Raw genomic sequence first — 15,999 nt, forward strand, 5'->3', positions numbered from 1 at the left:
CATGTGAGCCAGCCTACTGTGCTGCTGCCACCATAATGCGCCCCCACAAAAATTGTAATGAAATACCTTACACTACGAGATTAAAAAGAAAAGGAAAAGGGAGAACGACATTAATAAGACCATCCCCTATCCATTGCATTGCTGTGGGTCTCCTGTCTTCTATACCAGATTGTTGAATATGACCTTTCAAGGTACTAATGTCAAGCACTAATGATAAGCTCTCATGCATCAAGGAATAAGCTTAACCCCCATGATTCTGAATACAAACCAACGAAATGCTGGCCACACCCTCGTTTCAAAAGTGGTTTGATGAGTAAGTTTGTAGCTGGTAATGTGGCAGCCAGATAAGCAAGGGTGGAACCAATCTGCAAAATCATGGTTTGATGAGTGACCTGATCTTTTTGTGCTGATCTTTTTTTTCAACATAGATTTAAAAAGAAACTAATAAAATAGCGTTAATTACTCCATGATTATTGTACAAATTTTCCAAGGACGCAGAGAACCATTGCGAACGACTTGAAGAACAATTGTTGACTCGTGGAGCATGTTCGAAACGGTGTGGGGTGGGGCGTTTTGTTTTTAATTTCAAGTACAGGCACTTGCCACCGACGTCTTATTTTGTCAAGTAGCTAACTAAGATCCAAAAATCTCTAGTGTCGTTAATTTGATATCACAAGCTTCCATGATCATTTTACCCCTTAGGCTATAATATTTAAATGGATGGGTGTTTTTTTATACAATTATATATCTTATAGATAATAAACATGGTATAAATATTATTAAACTCGATTACAAATCCAATTTAAATTAATAATGAACATCTAAAATGTGACAAGAAAACATGTTTACATGCTTGCTAGCTAGATCGTGGAGCTTGAGTTTTTATTTTGTCCTCCAAAGAATGGGAGTAGGGCCACGAAACGACAAAGGTACATGCATCGAATATGAAAATGAAAGCCTAACAATTTGCTGATAAATTTTGGTAGCATATATAACTAAGTGGGGTTACACTGTCAGGTTTTGAAGCAAAGAAAATATTATTTTCCTGAAGGTGTTCTTCCTTTTCAAAGTGTTTAAGTTTCCATTTTTTGCCCAATTTGAACAAACTAGTTTTTAACCAGACTCGTTTTTGTTTGGATGATGTAAGGCCGGGGTAGTCAATTTTCTTACAGTTTTTCTTTTATTAAATGATGTGACATTTGTCTTATGAAAATTAAGGTTTTGAATCATAGAATATGAGTCTTTCCATATCATCATTTAGTAATGTAATATAATTATAAAATATATTAATTAATAAAGCCTCAATCATGTACTTATCACATCATTTAATGAATTTAATCTTAATAAAAAAATTAAATATATCTGATATTGTTTTTTTTTGTTTATAGCCTAATGTTTTTCAGTATTTTAAGAGGTTAAAGATGTGTTTTCAACATAGGAGAAATAAAAGAGGCTTCAAAGGTTTATTTATGACTACAATATTAATTAAACATTTGTATTTTGTTACTGTTTGCTAAAGTTTAACTGGACAGAGAGAAGAAAAACAGGTAAATATCCACGTTTATTTTTGTATTTTAAAAATACTTTTTAAAAAAATTATTTTTTTTTGTGTTTTCACATCTTTTTAATGTTTTAATGACAAAAATCATTTTTTAAAAATAAAAAAATATATTTTTTTAATATATTTTTTTAAAAAATAAAAAAAACAACTACTAGAACGTGTGAAATCACCATCATTTCCTATCAACCAAACCACGAAATCAGGGTCGGCTTCTACGGGATCTTCTGTTTGGGAGTGTGTAGTATGCTGGGCTACAATGTATTGAAGTGCTGGGGTGGGCCTGATAGACTGATACCCCAGTTGTGGGATTAGAACTAATGGACTTGGCTTTGGGCCTCCGAGCTCCTGTGTTTCTGAGCTTGATATTCAGCTGACCGCTAAAACACAAAAAAGAAAGAAAAATAAAAAATGTTTCCAGTTGCTTGCAAACTCCATTGGTCCTGTATTTAAATGGCGTTTAGAACGTGGTTAAAAATGTATTTTTTAAAATTAATTTTTTTATATTTTTAGATATTTTAATATGTTCATATTAAAAATAATTTTTAAAAAATAAAAAAATATTATTTTTCTACATTTCCAAACAAAAAAACATTTTATTTTTAAAAATAACTGTTATTATACTTTTCAAACACACTCTATCATAACCAATGCTGATAACTACTAACTAGTAAGTGATTTAGGGATTAAATTATGTTCAAGTCAAAAGCATAGGGACTGAAATGAAATTTAGTTCGGGATTTCATAGGACGACTTTAGTGCCTGAACTCCACAAATGGCAACAAAAACTTATAATTGCTGAATTGGAGATGGATTACAGTCGTTAATTACAAGGAGTCAAGGGCATTCATTCCTTTGCTGAGCATATATTTGAGGACAAACATTGTATAAATAAATATTATGCCACGCCAGAACTTTCAAATTTCAAATTCCCGGCCACCATTGGCAGGACTCATAAACTTGGCAGGTGATGACTGCGGCGAAGTAATGCGGCTTGTGAGCGAAAGTTCTGGTAAAATCTGCTCAGCAACACAAGATCTAAAACAAACAACTTCCCCCATATAGAAGCACGCAATGGAGTTGTTACAGACTACCCTGCAAATGGCTGACTAGCATCTCAGCCCCATCATCTTCGTCATTTTCCTCATTGTCAATCTGGTCGCCAGTTCTGTCTTCCTTTGTTGATAGCTCATCACCAGTAACAGGCATGCCTAAGAGTGATGCATATGCTTTATCTTTAAGATGTCCTGACTGCCTCAAAAAACCCTCTAAAGCTTCCTTATTTGCCATGTCAGCTTCTTCCTCGCAAAGCTTAAAGAAGGAAGTTACATTTGCAGGATTTGGCTTCCAACTCTTTGATCCTGGAGTAACAAAAGCTTCCTTCAAGCAAGACAAAGCCTCAGAAGTTCTCCTTTCTGAAATGTGTCCTTGAGCAAGAATTTCCCATGTATTTGAATTCGGCTTTCCTCCATCTTCAAGCATATGGTCAAAAAAACTCTTAGCTTCATCCAAATTTCCCTGATAAACATAAGCAGCTATAAAAAGATTCGCTATTCTTGGATCATAAGATGTCTTAATTGATAGCCATTCCTCATAAATCTTTTCAGCCCCTTCAATGTCATCCAGCCGAACCAGAGATGAGATAATAGCATGGTAACCCAAATTTGGAATACTGGGAAAAATAGATTTGTAAATATTCCACACACGATAAACCTCTTCTTTGTTACCAACATTACCATATAGAGAGAGGAGATAGTGATAAGGAATTCGATCCCGACCTGTGATTCTACTCTCAACCCTCCTCAAGCAATCTTCAGCCTTTTCAAACTGTCCCATCTTAATGTACATGGTAGCCATCGTGCTAAAAGTTGTCCAATTGGGATTAATGGATCTATCCGATTTCATTTGCTCATATACCTGTTCCATCTTATCAGCAGATCCTTGTGATCCACAAGATGATAACCAGATATTGTACGAATATATATCAAGCTTGATGTTTTTCTCATTCATTTCTGAAATCATCAAGTCGACTTTATCGTACTCCTTGATGTTCATATAGAGAGTCATAGTCACATTAAATGGAAGTGCATGCGTAACATAACCTTTATCTCTCATCTCATCAAACAAAGTTTCTGCTTTTTCTCTCATTCTGTTTTGCACATAAGCATTCAGCAAAGCTCCGTATACCCTCCTATCTTTGAAAGTGTTGGGGAGACTTAGGAAAAAATCTTCAGCAGTAGAAACCCCACGTACTTTGGCAATAAGGTCTAATTGAATTGCAGCATCACTAGGCGATAATCTAAACCTCTCTTGTCTGTTTTTCATCCAATCATAGACCTACAGGACAAAAAATAGCTTTGAACTTTAGAGCATACACGGTTTAAAGAGTAAAGATCAATACACTCTAGTCTACATTCTCTATGTAAGAAAAAAAAATGAAAAACCCAATTGATTTGAAGCACAATCTTAAGAATCAATGAAACCCAAATTCCATCTTCCTTGCAAGCAAAATCGTAAAACGGCAACTGGTGAATATGATTCTATCAGCTTAAACAATACCAAACATACCAGATTCAAAAGTTTCAATTAGCAACCTAAAGAACAACGATCATCTGCAAAAACCAAACGCCCATGAACTGTAACAAACTCAAAATATCAACCAAATGCCAACCCTAGTAGCTCTAGCACATAAACTACTCATTGAACAAGTAAACTCAAAAAAGAAAAGAAAAGAAAGAAATCAAATACATGTCCAAATTCAAGAAAAGAAACAAAAGAAATCAAATACATATCAAATTCAAACCACTCTAAAAGAAGCTAACTTGAGAAATTCAATACTCATAATTTCTATACCCACTAACAAAAGCAACAATCTTAAGCTGAAAAAACAAAAACCCAAGATTCAAAAACACATATATAAACACCCAAATGAACCATTTTTATTCATGCTGTTACCTCAAGAGCTTGCTGGTACCTCTTATACTTCCTCAACTCCTTAACAACCCTACAAAGTTCCCATTTTGTGAGCCTTTTGCCTTCATTTTCCCACCGATTCAACACACTACCAGAACCCAATTCAGGATTCTCCATCAATGAAATCCTCCTGTAAATACCATTCCATTTTATCATTGGTCTTCTCTCATAGTCCACTGTTCCATAATTGTGGATTTGTGATATCGAGCATATGATTACTGGGAGTTTCTTGTAGTTTACAGTTTGGTGGAGGGTAGATTTGGGACTTTTCCATGGGACAGAGTGAGAGTAGGAGATGGATGATGAGAGGGAGACCTTATGGTGGTGAAGGGCAGGTTGGAGAAGCATTTTTGCTTCGGGTTTAGGGGACTGAGCGTCGACAGGTTTTGGTTTCTTGGGATGCTGCTTGGTTGGGTTTTGAAGATAAAGTTGGTGAAATTACCATAAAGACCATGGTTGTGAGCCTTTGTATAATTGTATTTGCCTTCGAAAAAGACAACCGTTTTATTGGAAAATCAGAATTTGAGTTATTAGTATCTCTTAGATATTTGTGTTGGAACATCATGCTTTACTTTCTTTTTCATAATGAATATCACTTTCGTTCAAGAATCCAGCCAAAGAACGTCTGTTAATCATAAGCCATTTGTACAATGACTGGCTCAAATCATGCGATAGAATCTCAAGTTATTTCTTTATATATATATATATATATATATATATATATATATATATGAATACCGAGGATGTTCTAAAAATCTCAAAAAGACTATAAACAAGGCTAACGTGAATGGATAAATTGGCTCTCACTTTGTTCTTGAAATTGGATAAATTGGCCCGCACTTGAGGGTCTAACTGCTGTAGTTAACTGTGTGACTTGTTCCGTCCTCGTCCTGGGTTTGACCCTCTATGTGCACGTCTGTCACCCCCGCGGTGCCTAACCTGCCCCTGGGCTTGCAGGATGTCTAGTGGGCCGTGGAAATTAGTCGTGGTGCGCGCAAGCTGACCCGAACACCTCACGTGAATCAAAAAAAAAATAACCAATAAAGGTGGAGCTTGACATGAATTGTCATATGCCTGCAAAATGTTTTTTTATAAGTATTTGATACTGTAAGTATTTTTGTAAAGAGAGATTATAATAATACTTTAGAAAGGAATGATCTTAAAATATATGTGGAGAAACAAATAAACATTATATATTCTTTGCTTTGATGATTCAACGGTATTTATAATCTCTAAATTTTGTTATTTTACTGAAGTGGAGGGGTTGAAAAGTTATTTTCTTCTAATAGCATTAATAATAGATAAATAACTCTTACACAACATTAAATAAAAGATAAATATTCCTTACACAATATTAATAGAAAATAAATATCTCTTATACAATATTAACGGCGATGAAAATATGGTATGCTCTTAGAATACTTTTATACACCTAGGGGTGTAGGGAAATGAATATCTTTAATATTGACATTTTATGTTAAAAGTTATAATAATAAATAAACGAAACTTTATGGTCTGACATGGAGTCTATGATGATCACCAGACTCATATTCACTTGGGCTTGACACGATGTCAAACTCATAGACAGTGAGTCTAATAGCTTACTAGACTCATATTTGTTTGGACTGAGCGTGTAACTAAACCTAAAATTATTGAGTTTGATAGCTCGTCAAACTCACATTTGTTTGGGCTTAGCGTTTAGCTGAACCAAAGAATATTGGGTTTGAAAACTCGCCAGATTCATATTCTTTTGGGTTCAGCACATAGCTAAATCTAAAAGCATTAGGTCTGACAGCTTAACAAAGCTATGTATTCTTGGACTCTGCTCTTAACCATGCCCAAAGAGATTGGACTTAGAAATGAGTTAGATCCATGTCATTTAGATTTGGTGTTTTTCTCATGCCTAAATATGTTATATATAAACATAAACTTCATTCGTTTATTATTAAGTTATTCGGGCCTTTTAAATACAATTTTAGGCTAAAATTTATTATTTTAAAATATATTGATAAATCAAATATATTTTCTAGTATTATAATATCAGTTGCTCGAGAAATGAAAATATGATGTCCGTATTTAATATAATATAATGAATTAAAATATATATATTAATCAATAAATTGGAAAAAAAGAGTTGTGAACCAATAATTGAAAATGTGCCGGAACAAGGCTGGAAAATGGACTGTATGTCTACCAAATTGTTGGCCATAATGAAGGCTGTAAATGAGGATGTTTGTCCCTCCATTTTCAGCTATAAATAGAGCTGTAATTGTGCAATAGAAGTAGAGCAAGCAGCGGCATAATATTGTAGTGCATTAGAAGCAGTAGCTGAGAGATAGAGAGATATGTGAGGTACTTAAAGATGTTTAGAGTTGAGTTGAGGGTGTTCCTTCTCCTACGTTGTTGTAGATTATATTTTACTTTCTACCTAATGGAATTAGTTAATCGTCAACGTAGACGATTGGTGAATTGCCGAATCACGTTAGTCTTCCATTTCTGGGCATGAATCAACCGATCCTATTTCTGGGCATGAATCAACCGATCCTAACAGATGATGGTGTTGATTTTCTACTAGGATGATAGGTGGAAAACTTCTTTGAAGACGAACCCATGAGAAGCCATTTACATAATGTAAACACTTGAATCCATCAACAGCAGATTGTTAACCGTTAAAGATCGAAGGAAAAATAAAGAATAAGCTCATTGATACACAATAATATTAAAAAGCTGTAATTCTCCTATGAACATCACTCTTTCTTCAAAGGACAAAAAAAAACGGGGCCTTCTGTCTAGAAATGCAATAAGGTTCTAAAATTGTAACAATTCATCAAAATTCATCGTCTACAAAGTCCATGTGTGTAAATATAAGGCTCTAGCAGTGAAAAGCAGGCCTGAGGTTGGTGTACATCTGAGGCTCAGATCTTTCTTGGTACACAATAAGGGCTCTTAAACAGTTTGAGGGCATTTTCTAACACCAATAACCCATTCAAGCGAAAAAAAAAAAACATTCCCCTTCACACAATTCACGTAGCATGTTGTAGCAGAGTCCTGCTTCACGAGAAAAAAGCAACATCATTGACAGAAAAGCGCACCTCAAAAGATGAGTAAAATTCTGTAGACCTTCTGAAACTAATGTTATTTGCAAGATCCTCAGAGGACTATGCAATGTAGGAGTTCTAAAACCGTCGGCATCTCTCTTAGTGATACAAAATTCTCTTCTTTGCTTGGCCTCAAATTGTTAGCCAGTTTTTCATCATAATTAAAGCTTAACTATGAAATCAATCTTTCATGAATCAGTCAGCTCCCTGATACAAAATTCAATTTCTATTAATTTTTCAGCTAACGTGATTATTACTTGTTAATTTGGTTTTTGTTCAAATGCAATTTTGATTTAGACACTTGCCTTTCTAATGTAATTGATAGCTTTGTTTTCTTCTTTTTTTCCCACTGGTGATACTTTTCGCCAAATGCTTTTGCTTGTATTTTTGTTTGCAATTCAGCCAACGGACTAGAATCTCCAAGGTGGTTTTGAGAGCTTAGAATTGAATTGTGGAGGTGATTCTTTGTACGGTTGTAACTTCATTTAGTTACCTCTATTTTTATTTTTTTTGTCTTCAGTGTCTTGCACTTGTGCCATCAGAATACCTCTGCACTTCATTTCGTAACCTGAAGTCCAGAGTTTGCAATGTGCCATCCATGCCATGTCAAGCCAATGATCAACTTGCTAAAATGCTCTCACAACCAGGGGCGGAGACAGGGTGCAAAAAAAATAATTCCAGCCTCTCCTTTAGCAATATTTATATTTTTAGCCTAAATAATAAAGCAACTAACATTTTGACCCCTTTAATTTATTTTTTTTGTTCCGCCCCTGCTCACAACCTAGAAATTCTATGAATACATTATGATGAGGTAATACCCAATTCTAAATAACTGTTGTTGTCAGACGAGTTCTCTTGTGCCATGTTATTGACGTGCCTCCTTTTCGTTTTTGTGAATCTGGTGGCAGAATAATCTCCTTTATTAGTGCTTAATATTGAACTTAAGATTACAAGAGTTGTCGCCATTTTCTTGCATAAAAGAGGAACCTGGGCACGGTTTGTTGCAAAGGGAACAGTTCTGCACGAAATTTTTACATATTTTGACTGGCTTATACCCCAGAATTAGCTGTTGCCCATGAACTGTGCTTATAATGTATTTGTTACACCCCTAAAATTAGCAACTGGCAATGAAATGTTCTTATAACATGTTTGTTTCCTTCCAGAAATGGGCACTGCTGCGAAGTGTAACCATTCTACCATTTTCTTCAAGCTTATTTCACACTTATTTTGTTTACTTGTTTCATACATATTACTAGAAGCCAATAAGCTAAAGGCTATGGTTTTGTTTTGCCTAACTCATGAGCGAATTTACTGGCTGGGAAGTGCCTGACCTTGCCATCACATGTTTGACAAAGGTTTTTGCTAAAGAATACACATGTATTGTAGAAGATGAATTGGTTGAGAAGTATTGAGGATACTGACAAAACTATTCAGAAGTTAACTGAATTTGAAAGATACTTTTTGATAAGTTCAATATATATATATATATTTGTTTTTATTTTTATTTTTTTTACACTATACTTTTTAATGTATTTTGAGTTTATTAGAAGTTATTTTTATAAGTTTGTAATGTCTAAAAGATTTTATGAATTAATTGCTAAAATATGAGAATTTTTGCATTTTATATTTCAGACCTTATTACTGGTGATAGTTTTTTACCGAGTTATAATTTTAAAATATGAACGTGGGCTAAATAAAAGTTAAATTACACATAACAAGCTTTCAAAGAAGGTATTATAGGCAGAAATCTAAGTTCGTGTGGACCTTTAAGTAAACTTGCAAAATCAAGACAAAGTCTTCCTTGTAACAAGATTTTCTGCTTTCACACTACAGATTCAAACGGACATATCTTGAGTCTCAGTTACCGAAATCATGTGATTTAAAACCCCAAAATCATATACACATCCAAGACTACAACTTTTATGAAGGATGTAGGGTCAGATAAAATCATTTTGAATGAGAAAATTCGGATGCAAGCTGAAGGACGAGATTGATGTCCTGATCTGATAAAGAAACTAACGGTGCTGAGCATTTCACTATGGTTCAGAGTCTGACATAGAAATGATGAGCCTTAGAATCCAGTAAAGAAGCAGATCAAGCTTCTAACATTCCATAAATGAAAAAATACAACTGGAATGATTGAATATTGCAACAAAAAAAATCAGAAACAAAGTTTAAATTGTACTAGAGTCTAAATTACAGCAGAGGTGTAACAGCAACAAAATCAGTTTTTAACATAAATTCTGAGAAATTTAACTTACTGTAATGATCAGATAAAGAAGAAGGAATTAAGTAAGATTAAGAACTCCTAATGAGGAGAAGAATCCTAACTGACCACTCCTCGTCTGTGGCATTTGCATTCCTTCATCCGAAGTCAGAGGTTAACTTTTTCAATGTATGAATGTTGCATGTCAAAGAATACTAGTGATCTTGTGCATTTTGTCCATGGATTTTTCTTTTTAATATTTCTTTGTTTAAATGCAACATGCACGCAGCCTTTTGAAGTGGTTGTGCTCTTACAAATCTAAATTTGTGCAGCAACCTAACAGAAAGACACCGGATGATGGCACTTGCTATATTAAGATAAAATTATCTATCTCCTGCTCGTTTTCAATATTTCTCATGTCTCTCTATCAGCTCTTCTCAGGGTGTTCCGGGTTTGCATCCCCTTGTTACATTCAGTTCTCTTTTGCTGAGTATTGAGCAGTTATATGATTTTTAGTGATCATGAATTGTAACATATATAGGTCACTCATTACTGTTATCCATGAACCTTATCACCTCTTCGAAAGGCAACCTTTCTGTAAATCCCCGTCTGAATTTATGAGTTGAGATTAAGCTTTGAATACTTCAGAGCCATTTAGTACCCATCTGATTTTACAACAGATGGTGTTTTTGGGCCTTTTGGTTAGAATCAGAATTCATAACTTTGACTGGTTTGACTGTATTTGAGCGCATGAGCACATTCATTAGCTTAGTGGGCAAGAATCTTTGGATGCCATATGATCCGAGCAATTGATTTTCTGGTTTTCGGGAACCATCTGGACTCTTGTAAGTGGAGAACACCAAAATGGAACCTGAAAAATGACTCCTTTTACATTTGTTCTTTCCCATTGTAGAGGATTCCAGTAAATCAGCTATTGATTTACGGGATCTTCCTTAATCTTCTCCTCTTGGAGATATTGTAGGAGATATAGTTTCCTCTTGTATTTATCTTTCTGGTTTTATCTTCCTGTTTTCAAGTTTACTTCCTCTGTATACATCTATATATACAATGGAATAACTCCATCATAGAGAGGTGTGGTGGTTTTTATAAACATTGTTAAGGTATTAACACAAATACCCATTACTTCATAGAACATGGCAACATGCTCCTGTTGTCAATACCATATTAGCAGAGAGGCATTATTAATTCTGGTCTGTTATGCTTCATATTAATCAGAACTGCTAAACATTCTCCAATCATAATCAACTTTTAATTCACACCAACACTTAGCTTTTGGTTCTCAACGCTAATAGAAAGAGACGGTACAAATTATTTATGTTGTAAACTACGTAAAAAAAGCAAGTGAAATGCAAATTTAGTATGGTTTTTTCATATAATTAAGGAACCATTAATGGTTTTTCTGTATCTGCATTTGTTTGAACAACGGGTAACATGTCATTAAATTGAAATTGCATGTTGAGTGCTTGGGATGAAATATACAATTCATGGCATGGTTATAAAACCGGCACAAGTTCCAGGTCGTGGTTTTGAACTTATCAACCCTTTTGCCAACGAATTAACCGAGTCTATTGAGTTTTTTTAATGAAACAGTTTTATTGTAGACAAATATTTTTTTTTAAAAAAATCATTGTTCGGATCTCATCCAGGTTTTGACATGGTTACTTAGGTTTGATCCATTCAACTTTTCAAGTAATTCAAAAATAAACTCCGCTCAAACCGGGTTATTAGATTAACCTGCCTGACCGGGCAGATTTAATAACTACGTTTCACGGTCAGTCCCCTGTATTTTTTCCTCTGGGAAATTGGCCCTTCCAGAAACTGATTTGATTCCACAACTTCTGGCAAGGGACAGTAAGGGCCCAGAAAATATGGGCCTAGCATGAAGTAATTTATTTCCCGTTTTCTCTTAGTGGTAAAACACAGGCCCGGTTTTTAATTATTGTAAGAACCCCACTAAGTAACGGCTATAAATAAATATCAAAAAGGATTGTCACGTCGCTACCACCCAAAGCTCTTTCCTCTTCTCTTTGACAATCTTTCAATTTCAATTTCAATTTTTTTTTATTATTTATAAATCCATTTAGTCTTTTAATTAGCCAAGCATGCGGCATTGTTGACAGGTAACATCCTTTCTGGGTTCTTGCCCGTTCTAAATGATTAAACAATCTTTGAAATCGACAGATCAGGTGCTTGCTTACAGGACTTGCAAGTTATTGTAGAATCCATCCCTGTGTTTGTGGATTGTGTCAATCTAGGAGTATGCTTGCTACAGATGATTTATTTATCTAGATGGAGAAAAGAATGCTGTCAGCGCAAAGAGAATTAAAATGAAAGAGCTCTCCAACCCATGCACATCCACTAAGGGGGCCACCTTAGAGGCTCCTGGAGATTAGCAATATTGTAGTGAAGCCAAGAAACCCAATTTATCCCAAGTAAAAAGGAATGGTAATTGCTTATTGTATAGGGTTTGGCAGATATGCTCTGCCCATGTACACAGCGAGGAAAAATGAAATGCAATTCACATCGACATGTTCTTGCTAGCATTCCTGTTATTGGTTCTCATGCATCTTTTTTTTTAATCTTATCATAGGGGTTTGTGCTCAGAAGAAAGCACATGGCTTTCTGACTCAAAGCGAATCATCTCTGAACATGGAGCTCTGCCATGCGTGGAGACAAGAACGGAACTTTCACAGAGGTGATTTCTGACTCGAAGCGAATCATCTCTGAACATGCAAGTATTAATGCAAAAACAAGAAGTTTCTGGTTATAAACATATGCTAATTCTATGAGGAAATTATGCCCTCTGTTTAGGATACTAAACATGAAGTTTCTGGCTCAACAGGACTATATATCGAAAAGATGAACTCTTGCCTGAATTGTTTTGTCTTCGTCCCGTTCGTTTCTCCTTTTACCTTGTGTTTGTTTTGGCACTATGGCACGACAAGGAAAGGAACTGAATTTTGGGGCGGCCGACAGCTCTTTCCGTGGGGACCATATAGTAGAGGCTACAAGCGATGACCAACTGCAAGCAAATTAAGGATCTTGACACTGCATGCGTTTTCAGAAAATCTTTTCGGTACAGTGCCTATGTTTTTGTGGCTCTATTTTGCCATTGACTATTGATCAATTTACAGAATCTGTCATCGGACCATCTGTGCCAACAAAAAAAAAAAGTTTTATACGGTCAATAAATGGCAACCACGGCGAGGATTGCCTTTTCCCGCTGTTAGGCAGAGACATTTTTAAATACGGATAAAAAAAAATTATTATGCCAAATTTTGACAGATAAATATTTGTGCCAATCTTAATGACGGAATATTTTTTTTATTATGTTCGGTTATGTTATTTGTAGAGGATATTTTTAAAAATATATCTAATTTTTTAGATTAACACATTAAAACGATCTAAAACATATAAAAAAATTAATTTTTATCAAAAAAACACGAATAAACCGCATTTCCAAATAATCCTTTAAAGATACTCTTATAGAAAGAAAAAAAAATTAACTCTTATGAAAATAACTATATAACAAATATCTAGATTATTTTCTTCTGCAAATTGGAAGCTTGACTGCGACAATAAGCACCTATATTAAAAAAAAAAAACCGAATATTTTCCATTTATAACCACTGGACATATATCTCTACTTTTATATAATAAAAAAAATTAAATTGCTTCTGTAATTTGTTTTAACTATAACTCTATGTAGTTTACAACAACTTTTTGTTCTTTTCAATTCACTGATTTATTTATTATCAATTCGATCAAATAAGCACGTGCTTTTTCAAATTCAACCAATTAAATATAATATTTTAAAATTAAAATCTTATCTCAACCAATGGAGTAGATTCGATAAAGGCTTTCTTGATAAATCAACTAAAAAATAAGGGTGCAAATAATGGATTTCATTCTTTGTTTTTTAAAGATTTTTTTTTTCACAGCATAATCAAAGGCAACCTCTTCTGTTATATAATAATTAAATAAAATGAAGTTATTAAAACTCAAATTTGTTTAGCTAAAATATATAGTTTACAGTAGTGTTGAGCAAAAAAACCAAAACACCGATTAAACTGAGAAAACCAGAAAAAAAATAACCGAAAAAACAGAACCGTGAAAAAAACCGATTAAAATTTTGAAAAAACCGACCGGTTCAATTTTGTTTTTATAAGCCTGAAATTGAGAAAACCAGAAAAAAAATAATAGAAAAAACCGAACCGTGAAAAAAAATCGATTAAACTGTTTAAAATTTTGAAAAAACTGATCGGTTCGGTTTTGATTTTATACGCCTGAAACCGAAAAAACCGAACCGAACCCAAACTGAAAAAAAACCGAGCCAAACATGAAGAAAAAACCGAGCCAAACTGAAAAATCAAGTCAAACCAAAAAATTAAGCCAAACCGGTTTGAACCGGTTTTTATCCTAAAAAATCATACCGAACCGAAACCGGTCAGTTTGAACTGGTTTCGGTTTTTTTAAAATTAAATTCGATTTAATTATTTTTTTAAAATAAAAACCGGATTGAATAAAAAATAATTATCTCTGCTTTACAACACTGCATGGATACACTCATAACTTTAATATCCGATTTAGAGATTGACCAAGAACAATGTCCGAATCATGATTGACTAGAAAACACCCAACAAATTGATCATAGGGCTGGTGCCCATTACATTTATACATTTATTGCTAAGGATCAGTTAGTAGCATTTATGGACCCTTTTCAAAACTACAGAAATAAAAATAGAAAGTTTGTTTGTTTTGATTATTTTTTTAAAAACCACTCCATGTAATTTTTTAAAACTATGAAATTAGTTGTTGATTTATACTTTCTTAAAAATAAAATTCTACCTTTTGTCCTATAATAACACAAAATGGCACAAAAATATTAAATTTAAGATTCCAATAACAAAAAATAAAAATAACATTAGAGTTCACTTAACACATTATCATACAAGATTTGAATTTAAATAAAATCAGGAAAAATATATTTATATAAATAAATAAATTTGAATATCAATTACGTGTTTAAAATCTGATAATGCCTAGTGTCGCACGTCAAAAAATCCGCGCGGCATCTACTTGGCGATTTTCCGTTGTGTTGATTTGATTGGTTCGTTAGAGTCGCCACCTAGTAATTTATTGAGGGCTACTAGGAAACTTGATGTACTGGTCTTGTCAGAGATTCACGGGAAATGGACTGGTTGTGGTTAGGAAAGGTATTAGCACCCCTAACACACCCTACCTGAGGTAAGCTGCTTCGTGAACTTGATGTGTTTTTAAAAATAAAATTTTAGCCCAATTCTAAGGCTTTGATAAATCAGTTATTAATTCCCAAAATATATGTAGATACATGCTCTACATTTTCATGAAAAATACAACAAGATTTTATCTGTCCTTTAGATATTTGTGCATATAAATTAAAATATTAAAATCATTTTTTATCTTTTTATTCAATAACATACATAAAAAAATATACAAACACACACACATCTCTTTTTCTATTATTATTTTCTCTTTTTCTATTATTATTTTCTCTTTCTTTTCTTTTCTTTTCTTTTTTGTTCTTTTTGTACATCACATTACAAAATTATAAAAAAATTAAACACTAAACAAAAATTGCATTACATAATTTAAAAATTACAAAATAGTCCCTAAACTCCAGAAATGGCAGAGGGACACTTCTGGAACTGCCTGAACAGTTCTGGAACAATGGCGGTGCGTGGCTTTACGCGCCGCCGCTGATAGTGCCGGAAATGGGCGGATCTGCCCTGCTTTCTCCTTTTCTCTTCTCTGCCGATGGTGACCTGCAAAATCAACCAAAAACGCAACACAGGCAGTTGATTTTAGTTGTTTTTCTTTGTTGTTTTTTTTTATATCTGCTCTCGGGTTCTTCTCCCGGATCTGTCCCATTCGGGTCTGCTGCTATGGATTTCATCTCCTCCTCTACTTCGGGCAGCGCTGCTGGCTGATGGTGGATATGTGGCCGGGCATGGAGATCGGAGGAGAAGCTGTCGTGGCTGGCTGTTGTGGGGAGGAGCGGCTGCTGTTGTGGTGCTCGCTGGAGGCTGGCGTTGAGCTGTTGTTGTTTGTGGTGCTCGCTGGAGGCCGGCGTTGATGGTCTTCCTTCGCTGCTGTTGTTCGTG

General features: G+C 34.3%; 1 protein-coding gene across 1 annotated transcript; it reads right to left on the bottom strand.

Annotated features, from left to right (window-relative positions):
- Positions 1-2,334: 2,334 nt before the first annotated feature.
- LOC133682712 (pentatricopeptide repeat-containing protein At1g02150-like) lies at positions 2,335-5,026 on the bottom strand. Its single transcript, XM_062106200.1, has 2 exons — positions 4,514-5,026; positions 2,335-3,895 (listed from the first exon to the last, which is right to left on the bottom strand). The coding sequence occupies exons 1-2, from the start codon at positions 4,877-4,879 to the stop codon at positions 2,642-2,644; spliced, it is 1,620 nt and encodes a 539-aa protein (XP_061962184.1). The 5' UTR covers positions 4,880-5,026; the 3' UTR covers positions 2,335-2,641.
- Between the last annotated feature and the right edge of the window lie 10,973 nt (positions 5,027-15,999).

This window comes from Populus nigra, chromosome 2 (genome assembly GCF_951802175.1).
Source record: "Populus nigra chromosome 2, ddPopNigr1.1, whole genome shotgun sequence".
Classification (NCBI taxonomy): Eukaryota; Viridiplantae; Streptophyta; class Magnoliopsida; order Malpighiales; family Salicaceae; genus Populus; species Populus nigra.

What these genes read in the sequence shown, in the direction of transcription:
- LOC133682712 (XM_062106200.1), bottom strand. Translation starts at nt 4,879, where the DNA reads ATGCTTCTCCAACCTGCCCTTCACCACCATAAGGTCTCCCTCTCATCA. An exon ending in GGTACCAGCAAGCTCTTGAG is followed by an intron (nt 3,896 to 4,513) that starts GTAACAGCATGA and finishes TTTGTCCTGTAG; the next exon opens with GTCTATGATTGGATGAAAAA.